General features: G+C 47.0%; 1 protein-coding gene across 1 annotated transcript in view; it reads left to right on the top strand.

Annotated features, from left to right (window-relative positions):
• Nucleotides 1–18,810, top strand: part of PKD1L3 (polycystin 1 like 3, transient receptor potential channel interacting) — a 1,100,724-nt gene that overhangs the window by 324,434 nt on the left and 757,480 nt on the right. Inside the window, exon 10 of the mRNA XM_086945530.1 lies at nucleotides 17,646–17,839. Within this exon, the coding sequence (XP_086801656.1) occupies nucleotides 17,646–17,839 (194 nt within the window). The remainder of the gene's footprint in view (nucleotides 1–17,645; nucleotides 17,840–18,810) is intronic.

Raw genomic sequence — 18,810 nt, 5'->3', positions numbered from 1 at the left:
TCTTGGGTGCCCCGCATTTGCCCTTGGTTCCGACATGGAAGGGGAGTATGATGAGGAGGCCTGCCCCTATCTGCAGGATGATGAGTTTTATCAGACGGTGGACAGCTCCATCTATCGTTGTGTGACGGAGGTGGTAGGGCCCATGGAGGACCGCCTTTCGGCCCGCATCGTAGAGGAGTGTGCCAAGCTGGCGGCGGCGCAGGTGCCGCCGCCCCCCGAGCTCCCGGGGACGTCCGGCGGGTTGCCGCCCGCCCCGAAGAGACCCCGGGGTGAGGAGCCTTCATCGGAGGCCCAAGGCGTGGATAAGGGCGCCTTCGAGCGTCTTCGTGACGCCTTCCTGGCCAAGGCGACGGCGGTGCCTCCGGCGCCCTTGGTGGACCCTGGCACTTCGGGCGGTCTGTCAACGGCGCCCGCCTCCCCGATCTACGACTCTCCGGACACGGATGACGACGGGGAGTCGACCCGGTCTTGGCTCCCGGCGCCTTCGGGAAAGGAGATGCCCCGAGATGAGTCGGGCATGCTGGACCCGGACGAGATCGTCCACCCCCGATCCGCGGCCTGGGCCCCGGGGGAGACGGTGGCGAAGTTTGTCGCGGGCCGGCTGCGCAAGCCCCTGGAGAAGGAGGCGAGGGGTTGCCTGCGAGGGGAATGCCCTCGGCCTACTTTGGAGGGGAAGGTGGCTATGACCCCAGAATTGGACCCCAAGATGGCCACCTTCCTGGCGAAATTCATGAAGGACCCCAGGAAGGGGATCGATCGGTCCTGGCGGGCCTGCCAGGACAAACTGTTGGATGCGGTCGGGCCCGCCACGAAGATCCTCGATATGGCGGAGGAGGCTCGAGCGAATGGCACCGCCATTTCACCGGAGGTGCTCTCCAACTGGGCCCAGAGGGTGATCGTCTTCTTGGGCAACGCCAACTGTGCCCTGTCCACGGAGCGGCGGCGGTCGCTCCTTATTAAGCTGGACCCGAAGCTGGGGGACCTGGCCTCGTCGGAGGCAGGTGCCGTGGCCCAGGGTGGCCTCTTCGGTGAACCTTTCATCCGCGAGCTTGGAAAGTTCGTGAACACGTTCACGTCGCTGGACAAGGCCCAGTCCAGCATCAAGAGGGTGTTTCACCAGCGTTTTTCTGGAGGGGCCGGTCGCGGCAGGGGCCGCGCGATCGGCCGTGGTCAGCAGACCAACAACCGTGGACAAGGCTCCGGAAGAGGTCAGTACCAGACCTCGGCCAACTACACCAATTTCTACCCCACGAGGGGACAACGCTATGGTGGAAGAGGATTCCAAAAGAAGTCCGGACAAGGAAATGCCCCCGGTAAGTGTACTTTGCTTGGATCAAGTTCCGATTGGGGGGCGGCTGGCAAGCTTTTACGGGGAGTGGGAGTTGCTCACTGCCGATGCTTGGGTTTTGCAAACTGTGAGAGGTTTCCATATAGAGTTTCACGACCAGCCAACTCAAATGAGGCCCCCGCGCCCGATGGTTTTCTCAGATTCCGACGCGCGATTGATAGACGGGGAGGTCTCGGACTTGCTGCGCAAGGGAGCCATCCGCCTATCAACGCGCCACCCGCATGGGTTCCTCAGCAACGTCTTCTTGGTAGACAAGACGGATGGGGGCAAGAGGCCTGTGATCAATCTCAAGGAATTCAATGGGTGGTTGGTCTACCGTCACTTCAAGATGGAGGGGATCCACCTCCTTCGGGACGTGCTCCTCCCTCGGGATTGGATGGTGCGACTGGATCTCAAGGATGCCTACTTGGTCGTTCCCATCCACCCCCCTCATCGTCGTTTCCTACAATTCCTGTGGGACGGCCGGGTGTTCGAATTCACCGCCCTGCCGTTCGGCCTTTCTTCGGCCCCGTGGTGCTTCACGAAGGTCCTTCACCCGGTAGTGGAGTTTCTCAGAAGCCAGGGGGTCCGTATGATAGTATACTTAGACGACATCCTCCTTATGGGGCAGTGCCCGGAGGTGCTGGCTGGACAACTGCGTCAAGCGGTCGGCCTGCTTCAGAGACTGGGGTTCGTCGTCAACGGCTCCAAGTCGGTCTTGGTTCCCACTCAGCAGATCACCTTTTTAGGTTTCGTGGTGGACTCGGTGCAGGCGGTCTTGAGCCTACCGAGCCGGAAGGTCGCAAAGATACGGCACCTGCTTCGGCAGACGATCGCGAGGGATCGTACGTCACTGCGCCATGTCGCCAAGGTGGTGGGTCTTCTGTCGTCCTCCATCCAGGCGATTTTCCCAGGCCCGCTGCACTACAGGGCTCTTCAGCGCCTGAAAGCGCAGCATTTGCGCCGTGGGATGTGTTACGATCAGTGGGTTCCCCTCACGGACGAAGTGAAGGAGGAGATGTCATGGTGGCTGTCTCACATGGAGGCATGGAATGGGCGAGCGATCTTCGGGTCGGCTCCGGACTTAATCATAGAGTCCGACGCCAGCAGGTCGGGCTGGGGCGCCCGGTGCGGGGATTTTTCCACCGGCGGCGCCTAGTCGTCAGAAGAACAACAATTGCATATCAATTGTTTGGAGCTCCTTGCGGGCTCCTTCGCGGTTCGCTGTTGGACCACAGATTCGGTCAAGGCTTGTGTCCTGCTCCGGATGGACAATGTTTCGGCGGTCCGATATGTGAACCACCTGGGAGGTCCTCGGTCCCGCGCCTTGGCGGATTTAGCGAAGGACTTCTGGGATTATTGCCTGTCTCGTCACATTGCGGTGACGGCGGAGTATCTGCCAGGCCAGTCCAATCAGGTAGCGGATTGGCACTCTCGACATCTCAGGGATGCCAGCCAGTGGAAACTGGATCCGGGAGTCTTCCGGTGGCTACACTCCCTTTGGGGCCCCTTCTCGGTGGACCTCTTCGCGTCCCGTCTCGACCACCAGCTGCCGCGGTTTTACAGCTGGAGGCCGGACCCTCTGGCGGAGGCCACGGACGCGTTCTTGCAGGATTGGAGTCGGGAACAGCCGTTTGCGTTTCCCCCGTTCTCCATGATCATGCGGACGGCGGCTCAAATACGCCGCCAGGGTGCGGACCTGGTGTTGGTTACACCGCTGTGGAGGTCTCAAGTATGGTTTCCGGTTCTTCTGGAACTTTCCTGGGATTTTCCAATCCTACTCCCCCTGTTTCCTCTGCTCCTGACGAGCCCGGATCGGGAACCTCACCCTCTCGTCATGCAGAACACTCTCCGCCTCGTGGCGTGGAGGCTCTCAGGAGACGCTGGACGCTCCCGGGCCTTTCGGGGTCAGCTGAGCACTTGCTCTCCAAAGCATGGGCCGATAGTACGACGGCGCGTTACAGATCCGCTTGGCTTAAGTGGATGCGTTGGTGTTTACGAAGGGATTTGGATCCCATGGTCGCCGGCCTTGTTCCCGTGCTGAATTTCCTGGCTCATTTGGCCGACAAGGGTTTGGCGTATAGAACGATCAATGCTATCCGGTCGGCGATTTCTGCGGGCCATGATAACATCGATGGCCATCCGGTAGGGGAACACCCTTTTGTGTGCCGGCTTCTGCGAGCGGTTCGCCTCGCGCTGCCGCCAGAGCCCAGGTACTCCGTCCTTTGGGACGTCAATTTGGTCCTGAACCTGTTCCTATCGTGGCCAGCGAATTCTTATCTGTCTCTGAAGGAGCTTTCGGCGAAATTAGCCATGTTGTTATGTCTGGTCTCTTGTAGGCGCGTCTCGGACGTGCGCGCGCTGGATGTTTCTGCACGCATTTTTTCCCCGGAGGGGGTTACTTTTACGGTGGGTCGACGCACTAAGACGTCGTCGCGTTCCATTTCTTATCCAGCCTTTACTGACACTCCTAAGTTGTGTGTCGTGCAATGCCTCAAAGCATATGAGGACCTGACCTTGGATCTACGCCCTCCGGGCGAGCGTCAGTTGTTGATTGCCCTGCGGAAGCCACACAAAGCTGTCTCCTCCCCCACTATCGCTAGGTGGGTGCGTTGGGTCATGCAAGAAGCGGGCATCAATACTTCTCTCTTTGGAGCACACTCCGCCAGGGGGGCCATGGCCTCTAAGGCATTCTCGGTGGGTGCTCGTCTGGAGGACCTTATGCGAGCGGCGGACTGGTCCTCGGATTCCACCTTCAAGAGGTTTTATTTTAAGCCGGTGGTGGATTTAGCTCAGTTGGTGGTAAGTAAGCTTTAAACTAGCATAATCTGAAGCCTCCGGTCCTGACATAGAATCGAAATTTGCCTAGCTTACGTAACGGTAAGTTTCAATTCTATTAAGGACACGGAGGCGAGGATTATCCCACCCGGACTACGGTGGTGTCTCTACCCACCCGTATGGCAGTAAGTAAAGCGTTTTCCTTTACGTTGTCTGTACTGTGTTGTTCACTGAATGCTCCTCGCCTTGTTGTAGCCTTTTCCTGGGCCACCTCGCTGATGCTGTTCCTTTTTTTGGCAGGCAACGACGGTGCTAAACAGGACCAATGAGGCTTAAGCGTGATCTGCGCGAAGAAAGAGGAGGAAGATGATGGGAAGTCCGGTTATATAGGGATGATGAACAGTGACAAAGGACTGTGGACTATGATTATAACAAAGAGACTCTTGGGAGTTGTTGTTGATTTTTTGTTGAACATTACGTCAATGCTTTATGTTTAAAGCATTTTTTGTTCTTATTATATCTTTTCCTAAGCTGCTGTGGTTTCTTTATGTTAATAAAGCGAAGGAAGATATAGCATAATCCTCGCCTCCGTGTCCTTAATAGAATTGAAACTTACCGTTACGTAAGCTAGGCAAATTTCGATTCACCAGGCACAAAAACATTGAAAAAAATGCTGACAAATTTCCTTAGTTTTCAGTCATAACATTACTTCCATTCCACAAATCCATTTCGAAATGCTGGCTCTAAGCATCAGTCCAGTCAGAGTATTTAACATTGAAAAGGGGCCAAGTTCAGTCTCGAGGCAGCAGCTCAAAGACTCAGAGAGAAGTGGACAATAAATTGAAGTTGTGAATCGAGGAACTCTTGGCCTCTACTGCAAAGGCACATTCTCACATTTTAGGGTAAACAGAATGGAAGAATTAGGAATGGGGCCAACAGTCTGTTCAAACTTGCCATGAGCGTGAGGGAGGGTAATACAAAAGTGCTATTAGCAAGGGCTGGAATTAGGTATTTGGACCAAGAACAGGTTCAAACCACAAGACCAGGAAATGGGAAACAAAGTGGTGAAAATCTTCGGTTCAGCCAATGAAAGATAATTATGCTTCCATTAGGACCATATACTGGGCACAACATCTACTATTTTCACAAGATTTGACCATGGTTGCCAAAACGTCACCAATTGTTATTGGGCACTCCCCGTTTGTAGCTAATTTTCTAGTGACGTCAGGATAGCTTCTGCTTAAATCGCCAATGGACTGCCACTCCCATGCCTTATAAGATCTGCAGCTGCAAGAAGCATGAGGACTCTGGCATGTCCGAGTGCTGCAGGAAAAGTGAAGGAAAAACTGCAGATCACTTGTGCCTAAATGTAGGACAAAGACTCTCAAGATTGCAATCTTTAGACCCCAACAACATACTCCTTTGACCCCCTGTTGAGCCATCTTTTTCTCATTTGTCCGGTCGCAGATGTTTCAAGCAGGTCTAAGTAAATGTCACAACATATTTAATTCTTCTCACGTAGGATGACAAAAGCTTTCTTAGAGCTTGTAAATGTTGGAAAGATATAAGAGGGAAAATGAGAAAAAAAATCTAGAGAATTTAATGTCCCTATTAACAAATTGAAGCAAATTATTTTTTACGTGGAGCGGAAATAATATACAACTATTTTTGGACAAATAAAATGAGTCTATTCTATAAATTGGGAGTGTTGGTGCATGTTCCTCCTCAGTGCATTTTTCCAGTGTGGCCAATTATAGGCAACTGGGCTAGTCTATTCTTGATACCCCAGGTATTGCCACCATCATAACAGACGCTGCCTCATTCTGTGCCAATAAACCCATCTGAGCAAGAAAAATATCGACCTTGTGAGTGCTGCAGGAAAAGTGAAGGAAAAACTGCAGATCACTTGTGCCTAAATGTAGGACAAAGACTCTCAAGATTGCAATCTTTAGACCCCAACAACATACTCCTTTGACCCCCTGTTGAGCCATCTTTTTCTCATTTGTCCGGTCGCAGATGTTTCAAGCAGGTCTAAGTAAATGTCACAACATATTTAATTCTTCTCACGTAGGATGACAAAAGCTTTCTTAGAGCTTGTAAATGTTGGAAAGATATAAGAGGGAAAATGAGAAAAAAAATCTAGAGAATTTAATGTCCCTATTAACAAATTGAAGCAAATTATTTTTTACGTGGAGCGGAAATAATATACAACTATTTTTGGACAAATAAAATGAGTCTATTCTATAAATTGGGAGTGTTGGTGCATGTTCCTCCTCAGTGCATTTTTCCAGTGTGGCCAATTCTAGGCAACTGGGCTAGTCTATTCTTAATACCCCAGGTATTGCCACCATCATAACAGACGCTGCCTCATTCTGTGCCAATAAACCCATCTGAGCAAGAAAAATATCGACCTTGTGAAAGATGAACGAGTTAAGGGACATGTTGGGGAAACTGAGCACCAGCACACAGCAAGCAAAATGATATGAGACCCTAAAAGCTTGAATTTGGACTAATTAAGTTAGGCCAGTGTAGAAACCTATTCATGTTCAAATAGTTGCTCTCTCTATGACACCACACAGTGCAAACAAGCATTTGCTGCAGGGCTTTCCTCTCAGCGCTCTGAGACTGTGGACCTACACAATTTCAAAATGGCTCCAGTGCACAATGGCACTAATCCAGGCATCTACGAGTGTCTTGCAAACTACTGTTAGTTCTCCAACTACCAGTAAGTAGCTCTCCTGTGTTCAGCTCAGCCTACTGAATTAGAAGCATTTTCTTGGCTTATAAATGGATACCAAAATTGTAAATCTTGTATTCAAGACAAAAATGAGTGTATTTTCAGAACTCCTATGCTAGTGTTTGGAGAAAAATTGTTTGATTCCCAAAATATATTTAAAGCTTAGTACCAGTATTACCTTGATGCCAGGGTCATTCAAGCTGTAACTGTTATGTATTACCTATGTAAAGACATTCTAAACCGACAATGTCTTTTTTATATTACTTCTGGCTACCCTGCTTGATGCACTGAGGTGATCATGGCTAGTAATCTTGAATGGTGTGGCTACTAATGTAATCTTGCCCGATGTGGTCACTACTAATACTATTAGTAGCTCTGGATGATTTTCATTGATCATAAGTCGCTCCTATTGCAAAAAAGGTTGGAGACCCCTGCACTAATCCCAACTGACATTAACAGTAATTCCATTGCTGTATAACAACGCCATAAGAGTGGAGAATAGCTGGTCAACTTCCGATATGTCGTACACTCTCACAAATTCAGAGACAAGTGGAGGAAGTCATTTGGCCAGCTCAATAGAAGCTTAATTCCGTTTTAAAATTAAAGGTTTTTAGAACCTACTGACCCTTTTATAGCTCTCTTATAATCACAGTGAGCAGTCTGGATTATTCTAAACCCTTACCTTTGGCACCCGTTATCGCCTGCAATCAAAATAGTTTCTCTTTGGGCAGTTCATATGGGAGTAACTGAAGTACAAGTTCTAAGTAGGACCACAGTGTGCTGCAAAACGTTTCTGGTAGATTGGACATTTGCCCCATTAAGCCTTGTATATAGTTCCAGGGTCCTTGATTTTTGACCATACAGAGCATTCAGTATTCCTGAGGCATGATCATTAGGAACAGGACTGGTGTTCACTAAACACCTTAAAACCAATGTGCCATTTATACTCTTTGCCTCTAGTAAAGAGCCGAGGTTCCCCGTGCTGCTGATAAGACTTTTTTCTACAAATAAAACAGGCAATCAGACCATGGAGGGCCCTCCATATAACCTAGGTAACTTGCTATATCATTGGGTTTGCCACATTAATCCAAAATTATTATAGTGGCGAATGGTCTCCCTGTTTTCTGGAGGGGATTCAATAAGTGAAATTAAAAATCCCTATAGGTATTCCTACTCATTCTTTATGCTTGGAAAACTAAAGGCATGGTTAAAACACCTAATCTTGTACAGTGGGGCTAACTATTGGTCCTGCACCCCCTAGTTTAGATCTCAGCCTGTCAAACACCTTTTTGCAGACGGTCAAATTCACGATGCCTATGTAGGCCGAGGTTGGGATGTGGAGGGCGGAGCTAGTGAGGTGGGGAAAGGCTGAAAGTACGACGTTACAGCGCGAAGAACGCAGAGGGCTTAGGAAGCACCCCATTTCCCTAGACTGGAATGCTTTGTTGGGGTCATTGGAGTCGGGGAGCGATTCGGATTCAGAACACACCATAGACTTGGGACACCAGGAATGAGGGTCGTTCCACTTCATAGACTGACACATATGCGGCGGCAACCAACAGGTGGGACCCATCGCACGAATATAGAGGTGCGCGGCCGCAGATGGCACTCACACAACAGTGTCTAACCCCACGTGCCCCTAGTGCGCATTCAACAGGGATGCTGTTACACCAGCCATGCACACGTGTAGGACTGTCCGACATCACGGGCTGGTATGAAAGTGAATAGGAAGTGCCTGAAGGGGGGGAGGGCAAGGGAGGGGGGAGTTTAGTTTGGGTGTTACAGTAACATATTGAAAAATGAAAATGTGTATATCCTGACAGAGCGATCATATGATGCAAATATGAGACTTATGTACCGAACTGTTATGCTCTGATTGCTATACCTTCGTTTATCCTGCCAATAAAGAAATTTTCAACAAAAAAAAAATGTAGGCCGAGGTTCTGTTAGCACTGGATTCAGGTGATTGGATGGATCTGCAGCTATTACGCCTACTTTCCTGCAATTAGACAGACCCCACTTGGGGCTCAAGGGGACCAAAAGCATTTTCAATTTGCTGTGCTTACCTTCGGCCTTACCAGTGCTCCTCAGATGTTCATAAATGCGATGGTGGTCGCAGCACACCTTCGAAAGTTGAGGATTACAGTTTTCCCTTATTTGGATGACTGGCTGTTGAAGTTGGGCTCACCAAGTCAATCTTAGACATCCTCCAGGTGACAGGACACCTCCTGATATCACTGGGGTTCACTATCAACATGCTGACGTCAAACCTAACTCACTCACAGAGGATCCATTCTATTGTAGCCACCCTGGATATGGTGCAGATTTGTGCCTTACCTTGACCACAACAAGTCCAGGACATTCAAGCTAAGATTACCATATTTCATTCTCAGTCCTGGGTCTCGGTGAGAGTGGTGCTGAGGTTTCAGGGGCTTTTAGCCTCTGCTCGTCAACTTTGGCATTAGCCATAGCACATGAGGAACCTATCAAATTCCATCCACATTTCAGAGGAGACTGCAAAAGGTGGTGGCTCGGCGGCTGTTGGACTGGCAGCAGAAGCCTCTTCCTGTCCCACCCATAGCTGGCTGTGGTGAGAGATGCATTACTGCTGGGATGTGGAGATTTTCTGTTAGAGGTGGAAATAAAAGGACTCTGGTCTCCAGTGGACACCCATCTCCACATCAGACTGTTGGAGCTGTGGCCCATCAACTAGCGCTGATTCCCACAGGCAATACCACTGTCATGTTGTACTGCAATAAGAAGGGGAGATGGTTCCTTGGTTCTGTGCTAGTAGGCACTTCATCTCTGGAGCTGGTTTAAGAAGCTTACTGCACCAGAACCTGCTCAATCTGGGTTTCCATGTTTGGAGATTGTGCGGTGGCAGTTAACTGCATTTGATTTCCCTTAAAACATTGTGGCTGCCAGATGTCTTTCTACTAAGTCTGCCTATTTTGGGCACTGAAACACGTTTGTAGCCTGGTGTGGCACCCGCAATACCGATTTCTTGCTGGCCTCATTGTAGGATGTTCTTCTATTTATTGTATTTCTAGTCCAACAAGGATTTGCATTGGCCACAGTTACAGGTTATCTTCCAGCCTTCTTACGTTTAGCGGACCAACGATCCTTGTTCAAATGACTCTTTTTGATGAGATTTTTAAAAGGTTTGACTCATTTATTACCTTCAAAACCCTTTGTAACGGCACTGTGGGATCTTAATTTGGTCCTCTCTTTTCTCATGTGTAAGCCATTCGAAACATTGCACAGCTGCCCACTATTTTTCCTGACTCTGAAGACCATTTTTGTGGGTGCAGTGACTTTGGTTTGCCTTGTAAGTGAACTCCAAATGTTCTCTGTATAGCCGTCATACACCACTTTTTTCCTATTTAAAGTGTTATTGAGGACCAGGGTAGCCTTTTATACAAACGTCATGACTGCTTTTCACGTTGGGTAATCCATCACTCTCCCAACGTGTTTTGCTTCTCTTCACCCCTCAAAAGAGGAGACAAGACTGTTTCAGCTAAACTCCAAAAGAGCTTTAAGCTTTTACATTGGTTGCACCAAAGTCCATTGGGTGGATGATCAGGTCTTACTGAGGTTCTATGTTCCAAAGTGGTCCAAATCAGAGCAGAAAAGGACTATGGAGGTGGATAGTCCTCTGCATTAAGACACTGGCCAAGAAGCAGCGTCCAGAGGGATTATGCACCCTCTCCTCGAATAAAAAGGTTCAGAGGAATGTGTGTTAGTATGCTCTGTCCCTTATCACCGTATATCAGTAACAAATCAAGGATGTACTTTGATGACAGTCCCCCGCCACTCACATTAACGGAGCCACCTAATTGGGCAGTACAGCTCTCTGTGACTGTGTAACGCCACCTACATCAGCGGTGTCCCGCGTTTGAGTCAGAGAGCTTCACATTTAGGGGAGGTAGGATATAGTAGTGGGAAAAGAACATTCGGTAAGAATACTGAGGCGGACGATCCCAATAGTCTTTTCCATAATAATACACAACACAAGCCACAGGCTAGGTATTTAAAGAATTTTCCCCCTATCTCCATAGAGGAAGTCACTGCTCTAATAACTGAGATTAAAAGTGGCAGCCCTGAGGACCTCATCCCTGCACGCATCATGCCCATGTTGGCGGAAGTTCTGGGCCCAGAAATACAACAGTTAATTAACTTGTTATTAAGTACGGGAGAGGTCCCGAGGGACTGGAAAAGGGCACTTGTGAGACCGCTGAGGAAAAATACCACCATTCCTTGGACGGAACTCACTAACCTGAGACCCATTTCTCTTCTTCCCTTTATGGGTAAAGTGATTGAGAAATTTGTTAATAGACACCTGTCCAATTATGGTGAGGAGACAGATGGACTGGATCCATCCCAGTCAGGCTTCAGGCCGAGACACAGCACCGAGACCACCTTGTTGTCAGTCGCGGACGATCTGCACATGTTCCAGGATAAAGGTCACTCTGTTATCCTGGTTCTGTTGGATCTGTCCGCGGCGTTTGACACCGTGTCACACTACATCTTGACCACCAGGCTTATTAACACCGGCCTGGAAGGTGAGGCCCTAGTGTGGCTGAGGAGTTTCCTGACAGACCGCACCCAAACTGTCACCCTGGGTGCCTATCGGTCAGAGGAGTTGGAGATCTCGAAGGGGGTGCCACAGGGCTCTTGTTTGAGCCCTACCTTGTTTAATATCTACGTGGCCCCCCTAGCGAACTTCATGAGGTCCCATGGGTTCATCCCTGTGTCTTATGCAGATGACACCCAACTCCTCTTCCCTTTTACACACTTTACCGATGAGGTCAGGAACTCCTTCTCCCAGGGGATGAAGGCAGTGGCCCACTGGATGGCATCTAACTTCCTGCAATGTAATGTTGCCAAAACGGAAGTGATGCTGTTCGGTGAGGCCAAACTCCTGTGGTCCCCTGATTGGTGGCCACAAGATTTGGGACCGGTCCCGGAGCCTAAACAGGTGGTAAAAAATCTCGGTGTGCGTATGGGTCAGGAGCTGTCCCTGAAGCAACACAGTAATCAAGTGGTGAGCTCCTGTTTCCATGTCATCGGAATGTTAAGGAAAGTATTCCCCTTACTCCCTGACTCTACCAGAAGGACGTTAGTGCAGGCCTTGGTATTGAGTCGTTTGGACTACTGTAATGGGCTGCTTCTATCAACTAATGAGGGAGTAATTGCCAGGTTACAAGTAGTCCAAAATACTGCAGCCCGCCTTGTGCTAAACCGGCCCCCCGTACTCCCTCCAAACCCCTCTTGAATACCCTGCATTGGCTTCCTGTCAAGCAAAGGGTGAAGTATAAGACTTGCTGCATAATACACAAGTGTCTTCAGGAGAAAGGCCCTGGGTATTTGAGGGATAAATTTCTCCCCTATAAACCTTTATGTTCTTTAAGATCCAGTGAACAAGCTCTGTTGCAGGTCCCAAGAGCAAAAAAGACCAGACAGGGCGGCAGAGCCCTCTCAATTGCGGGCCCAATGCTGTGGAACAGCCTCCCAGTTTCTTTAAGACTCTGTAAGGAATTTCTTCCTTTTAGGAAACAATTAAAAACCTTACTATTCCAAAATTATTAGATAGGATTTCACCCACTGTATGTGTGTAGGAAGGATGCCAAAGGCGCGGAGATACTCCTTCGGGAGGTGATCCTAGCGCGTTATAAACCCACAAATAAATAAATAAATAAATATATGTGCATAGCATGCTATCACTGGGATTCCAATGTAGTAGTCAATCAGGGCATCCAAATAGAGGGCAGGTAAGTAAGCAGTAGAGCCAAGGCCTTTTAGGGCAGAAACTTGTTCTTTAGGATTTTGTTTTGCTTCCTTTTTGAAAGAAGCGGTGGATGAGATTCAATGGACTTCCTGAGAAAGCTCTGTGACTCTTTCTCTTTTTGAGGAAAGTCTGTGGTTTTAGAAGCAGTGAACTTGCTCTTCGTGACTGTCTGCAACCCCCTGATAGTTCTAGCTTTTGAGCCAGCAAATGGGGATCTTGAAATGTAGGGGAATGTGAGTCATGCAGGCAATCTTTAGCTCTATTCTTGCTTTATATGGCAGTCAGTTTAGGGTCTTTAGTGCTGGGGATATGTGATTGTTTCTTTTTGTACCAGTAATCAATCTGGCTGTGCCAATATTGAAGCCCTTAGTGGGGTCAAGTAATGTTTGGGAAGAGCACAAAGCATGGAGCTACCATAGTCTAGCCTAGTCAGTACAAGAGCTTGTACAGCCAGCATAAAGTCTTCCTGTGGAAGGAATGGTTTGAGATTCCTTAGTTTACTCATCTGGTGTTTGGCTCGCTTGTTTGCATTGCTGATAGGATTCTGCATGTTCAAGTGCATGTCTAGTGTAATTTCAAGGGATTTAGCTGACTCAATATTGTGAGGAGAACAGTTGAAGGTTGTAAGATGTTTCATCCAGAGGTCGATCTTGGGATTGTGATTAGGGGAGCAAGTAGAAGGAATTCCGTTTTAGAGGTGTTGAACATGAGGTGGTTCTCAGTGAGCCAATTTTAAGTATTCTTCAGGGTAGAGTTGAGTGAAATGAAGGCTTATGGGGAGGTGATTTTCAGATATAGTTGAGTGTCATCTTCATATGTATGAAAAATAATCTTTGTGGAGGTCAGAGCATATGCTAGTGGTTCCAATAATACATTGAAGAGTATGGTTAAAAGGGGGGACCATTGAGGAACCCCCATAGCTACTGTAGAGGGCTGATATAGGGATTGATTCACCTTGTCTCATTGGGATCTGTTTTGGAGGAAAGAAGTAAACCATTGCCTGAAAGGCCCATCTGTGTTCTAGAATGGATAGAAGTTTGTCGTGATTAGCAGTGTCGAAGGCCAATGATCGGTCAAGGAGAATCAGGAGGCATGATTCATTTTGGTCTAGCATTTTTAAAATGTCAATCATAATGTGAACGAGTGCAGATTCCATGCTGTGACCTCTGCAAAAGCAATATTGATGTTGATAAAAAAGTTGGAATTTCTCAATGTGTAAGCAGAGTGCGATTGCACACACTTTTTTAGAAGTTACTCCAAAGTGGGGATGTTGGAGATAGTGTGGAAGGGATTAAGATCAGCGCTGTCTGTGTTTGTTTTTTTTAGAATGGGGATCTTGCCTTGCAATAGAGAGGCTTTGACAATCTTTGACCATAAGGGGAAGATCGCAGCTTTTATTTCTTTGAAGATGGGAGGTGGTAGATGGTTGCTGAAGTGGTTAGATAGGTGGATCACAAGAAGAGTGTTGTAGACGTCGCTTAAGCTGAGGTGAGTGAAGGTATGCTGAGATTCATTGTTCTTGGGGCTAATGCCACGAGGAACGAGCCACTCCTGGGGGCAAGAGGAGTAGCAATCCCAGAAATTAGAAGTAGAGCCCTCTTTGATTCTAGGTCGATATCAATGCTTTTGGTTTCTCAACGAAGAAGGAGGCCAATTTGTCGCATGTTGAACAGCCGTAACCTAGGTCGCGGCGGTTGGGTGCGTTGAAGATTGTTATTTAACAATTTCGAAAAGTTTCTTGGGGTGGTTTATGGCTTGATTAAGTTGGGATCTGAAGAAGTCAGCCTTTGCAATCTTGATTTTTCTGTTGTAAGAGTTCCTAACATATCTACAGTGATTTAGATGTTCGGTGGAGGGTATGGATTTCTAGGCTCTTTCCGCTGCCTTTAGGTTGCAACGCTCTGAGTGTAGGTTGTCGTTGAATCAAGGTTCAGAGATTTTGGAGGAAGCATTATTTTATTGTAAAGAGGCTATGGAGTCCAGGATACCAGAAATAGAGGAATTATAGAAATCTGTGAGGACATGAACATCCTTCATGTCGGCTTGTGAAGTGAAGGCATTTTTACATCGGGTTACTAGCTCTTTGGTGTTAATGTTTCTGTGGTTCCTTTTTCATTGCTTCGTTTTCTTGGGGTGGTCCCATTTAGGGAACACCTCCCTGTTAACAAAGAAGATGATGTAATAGTGGTCAGACCAATCACATGAGATAATGGAATCCAGTGTGATGGAGTTTTCTTTGGATATGATGAGGTCCAGAGTTTCACCCTTGATATGAGTTGAGCTGTCACGGAATTGTGTCCGCTCATAAGCCAAAAGGAAGGACTTTAGACAGTTCACTGCGTGATCATTTGGGTTAAACCATTGGAGATTGAAGTCTCCCAGGAAGATTTGGGACACTAAAGGATCGTTGTTGGATGAGATGATTTCCATTAAATACCCAATGAAGGAAAAAGAAAGAGTGTCTCCAGGGTGGTGGTAGAATATGTGTATTTAACAGACAGGGAAGGGTTTGCTTGAAATGTTGATGCATAGGTATTTACTGTAGGTCGGATTGGTGGTTTCTGATTGTGATATCAAGAGTGTATTTCGGCGTATACAGGCTATTTCACCCCCATGTTTCATAGTTCTGTTCAGGCGAATTATGTAGTGGCTAGGCAGGACTAGAAGGTTGAGACTAGGGATGGAAGAGCAGTTTAGTCAGGTTTCTGTGAGGATAATGATATCAAGCTTTTAGTTAGGATGAGATCATAGATATCGGGGCTTGTTTACTATCTGATCTGCTATTGAGTGGTGCGCATTTCAAATGGTCAGTAGAATGTGAGGTAGGACTCTGAAGGATGTTAATGCGCTTGAGCTTGTCGCTATTTATACCTCTTAGGTTGTGGGAGGGTTCCTTGTATGGGTTAGCATGAATGGGTGGGAATAAGAGAGAAGTAGGTCACAGATATTGCTGGTCGATAGATCAGCCTTCAGTCTTCTGGGGCAGTAGGAGGCATTTGGGAGGGGTCATGTTTTTGAGGTATGGTGAGTGGTGTGCGGTTCAAGGGAAGGAAATCAGCCTGTAAGGGCAAAGGGTAGAGTCCCTAGGGTACTAAAAGTTCTGAGCAGTGGGAGATGTTCGATAGTGATGACTTTCAATCCCTGTAGTTCATCCATGAGAAGGCGCAGGTGGATAGAGATCTCATCAAGTGAGTCAATGAGGTCTTGTGGAGTACCAATTAGCGTGGAGAGAGGGGGTAGTCTGAGGGGCATAAGTATGGCAGATGGGGATGTGGGCGAACACTTTTTTTTCTTTCTCTGCAATATGTCCCAGTAGAATAATGAGCGCGGTCAGGCCAATGTGCTGTCATTTCATGATAGTGAGAGCCATTTCTATCTCTTTCAAGTATGCCTGTACCGGGGCACAGGACCATTCGGAGTGGCTGTCCTTGGTATCTATCAGGCTTTAATGTGGGTACCTTGATAGTCATGTCCAATGGGATGAGAATTACACCTATTTGGTTCAGAGAACATTTTGATCTGACCCATTCCTCATGCTCCCCACCTTGGGAGGTAGTGATTTGGTATTTTTTCAAAAGGTGAGGAATCTACAGTTAGAAGTATCTATCTGAAGAAAAAGTTACTCTCCTTCAGTAATGCTCTTTCTGGTGGATATTTTATCTACCATCAGATTCTTCACTGCCTTTCCGTTGCCCTGTTCTTTGAAATGGTCTCTTTTCTGTTTCAAACGGTTCCAATGTAGGAATCTGCGTAGTGGTATCCAGTGTTGGAAATGGAAAAATAGAAGTGCAGGTACTCTATACCAGAGTACGTGTTTGTTTATGAGAAGTGCCAGTACTCTCCAATTGAAAGTATTATGACTCTCTTTAGAAGTGCCCGGACTCTTCCTCTCAAAATAAAAAAGTGCTGGTACTCCGTACCGAGCAGTACCGGCCGATTTAAAGCAGTGGTGATACCTCAAATTATTGCTGGGATGCGTGTCCAAGGGTGTGGCCAAAAAGTCAAGAAAGAACCTGACGTTGACCTGTAGTGGTGGTGTTTATGTGCGGCTCGATCGTCACTTCCAGGACAGAGCAAAGTCAACCTGGACCCACAAAGCGGCAGCTACTGGCAGAGGGAAGCATTACTATTGACATCTTCCACATCCACTATGCCACCTAGGGATAATCTAAAGATGAGGAATCTGTGGCTAGAAAAATTAACTACCGGAAAGAAGGTTATCAAGGGTAAGTCATATTTTGGAAATATTCCTGGGAGATTATAAAACTTTATAAGCAATAGATATAAAAACAATTGAATCATTGAATTAAAATTAGTGAAAGGAAAATGAATGTAGTAATTTACTACAGTGGCTTACAAAGACGTCTACCAAGAGCTAAAAATAGAAAAGCGGAATTCACTAAGTAAAAGTCGCTGCTCTTCTTCCAGAGCTATGTTTTCATCCTTTTCGTAGTAGACTGGCATAAATGTCAACAAATGAGTTCGGTCATCTAAAAAAGGGTTTGGTTGGTGAATAATTTTGACACCCAGGTGCTCTAGTCTTTGAGAACAATGTTTTGCTCATGCTACCGTGGAATAACTTGCTGTTTTATTGATTATGTTTGTTGTAAATCATTATTCTCTCTTTTTTTGGGTAATTTACACATTCGCAGCCATTGACTATGCTCCTGCAAACGCGACTAAAGCAGTTACCAAACTGGCTCCATCGTCCATTAAGGACCAGCTAGGCCTAGGCTGGATTCTTTCACCATCCTGCAGCAGTTATAGATATATATATATATTATAAATGTTACCAAACATTATAGTCATTTAGTGTGCATGTTACTTTGTTTTAACATTTTGTAAGATGACTGAGAATGAGCAACATAGGGTGTCAAGAGTACATCAGGTCTCTGAGACGCCATGTTTCTTGGCTTGGTACGCCATTTTGGAACCCTTTTCTTTCCCATCATCCACCCTGTTTGCTGTGGGAAGTCACATTTCGTTCCTGACAATGACCTCATATTTGCTCACAGATGGCGGATACACATGGGTGCTATCTCCCACGCTGCTGCAGAATGGGATAGGGTACTACGGCGTGACAGCTCAAGTGGTCAATAGCAGCACCCTGGAAGAAAAGACCCTTGTGAACTTCTCCATCACCACCTTCGCCACTCAATGTGTCTTCTGGAACGCGACGCTCAACATTTGGGAGCACGAGGGTTGTTCCGTAAGTAAACACGTTTTTTCCAAACAACATGGTATCTAACTGGGAAATTGCCTGGTTGCCTCAGAGGAGGATTTCCTTGGTGAATTTTTTTTTATTACAGTGAATGTGAGTGAATGGCTGACAAGACATTAGAACGAGAGTGAGCAGAGGTTAAATGCATTTTTGCTAAGCTATTACAATGTCTACATCTAGTTTACAAATGGTGCAAGGCCTCCTCAGGGTATAACTAAAGTCATGATTTCGTTAGGGAATACTTTTGAAAGTGGCGTACAAATATTAGTGCTTTTCTAAGTGTAATTTTGTATATTGGGGAGGGGGATGGGTGTCACATGCCCAGGAGAGCTCACCCCCAGGGCTGAAATTAATCAATATGAGGAGGGAGGGACCATATGCCCCGCTCCCCGAACCACTAGAGGTCGATTGTGGACCACATCCCCCGGGGCCGCTAAATTAATTAAAAAGTAGGGGGTACTTGCTCCCCCTCCCTGAGCCAATAATGGCCCCAGGGACCCCGACCCCGGGGCCAACTCATTGGGTATGTCCCATTTTTTGTTTCAATTTCTTTATTGGTATTTTCTACATTTTTTGAGAATAAAACTGTCATCGTGGTCATTTACAACATTTCCAAATGTATATATAATACATACAGTACTTAAACAACAGATTATTTGCTACATTTTTACAGGTTGTTATTGGTGCTAACGTTGCATTTCCGAATGTTATGGTTTACATCTCGGGTAAGTATGCGCTCTGTGATTCCAGTGTGCCATCGCTCACATTACTACAACATCCCGGTTTAGAAATTATAATCATTCCCAGGCACATCTTGCTTCCGACACATTGAGCTGAAAACATATTGATAAGTTCGTATGCATATATATCACGAACATACAACTGCTATCCTTCGGAATCGAACATCACATCATTACAGAAGGAGAAAAGAATTTCTGTCCAGTTACAGTTTAAGAAAA

Source organism: Lissotriton vulgaris, chromosome 12, assembly GCF_964263255.1.
Source record: "Lissotriton vulgaris chromosome 12, aLisVul1.2, whole genome shotgun sequence".
Lineage (NCBI taxonomy): Eukaryota > Metazoa > Chordata > Amphibia > Caudata > Salamandridae > Lissotriton > Lissotriton vulgaris.
This window is presented reverse-complemented; position numbering and strand designations above follow the sequence as displayed.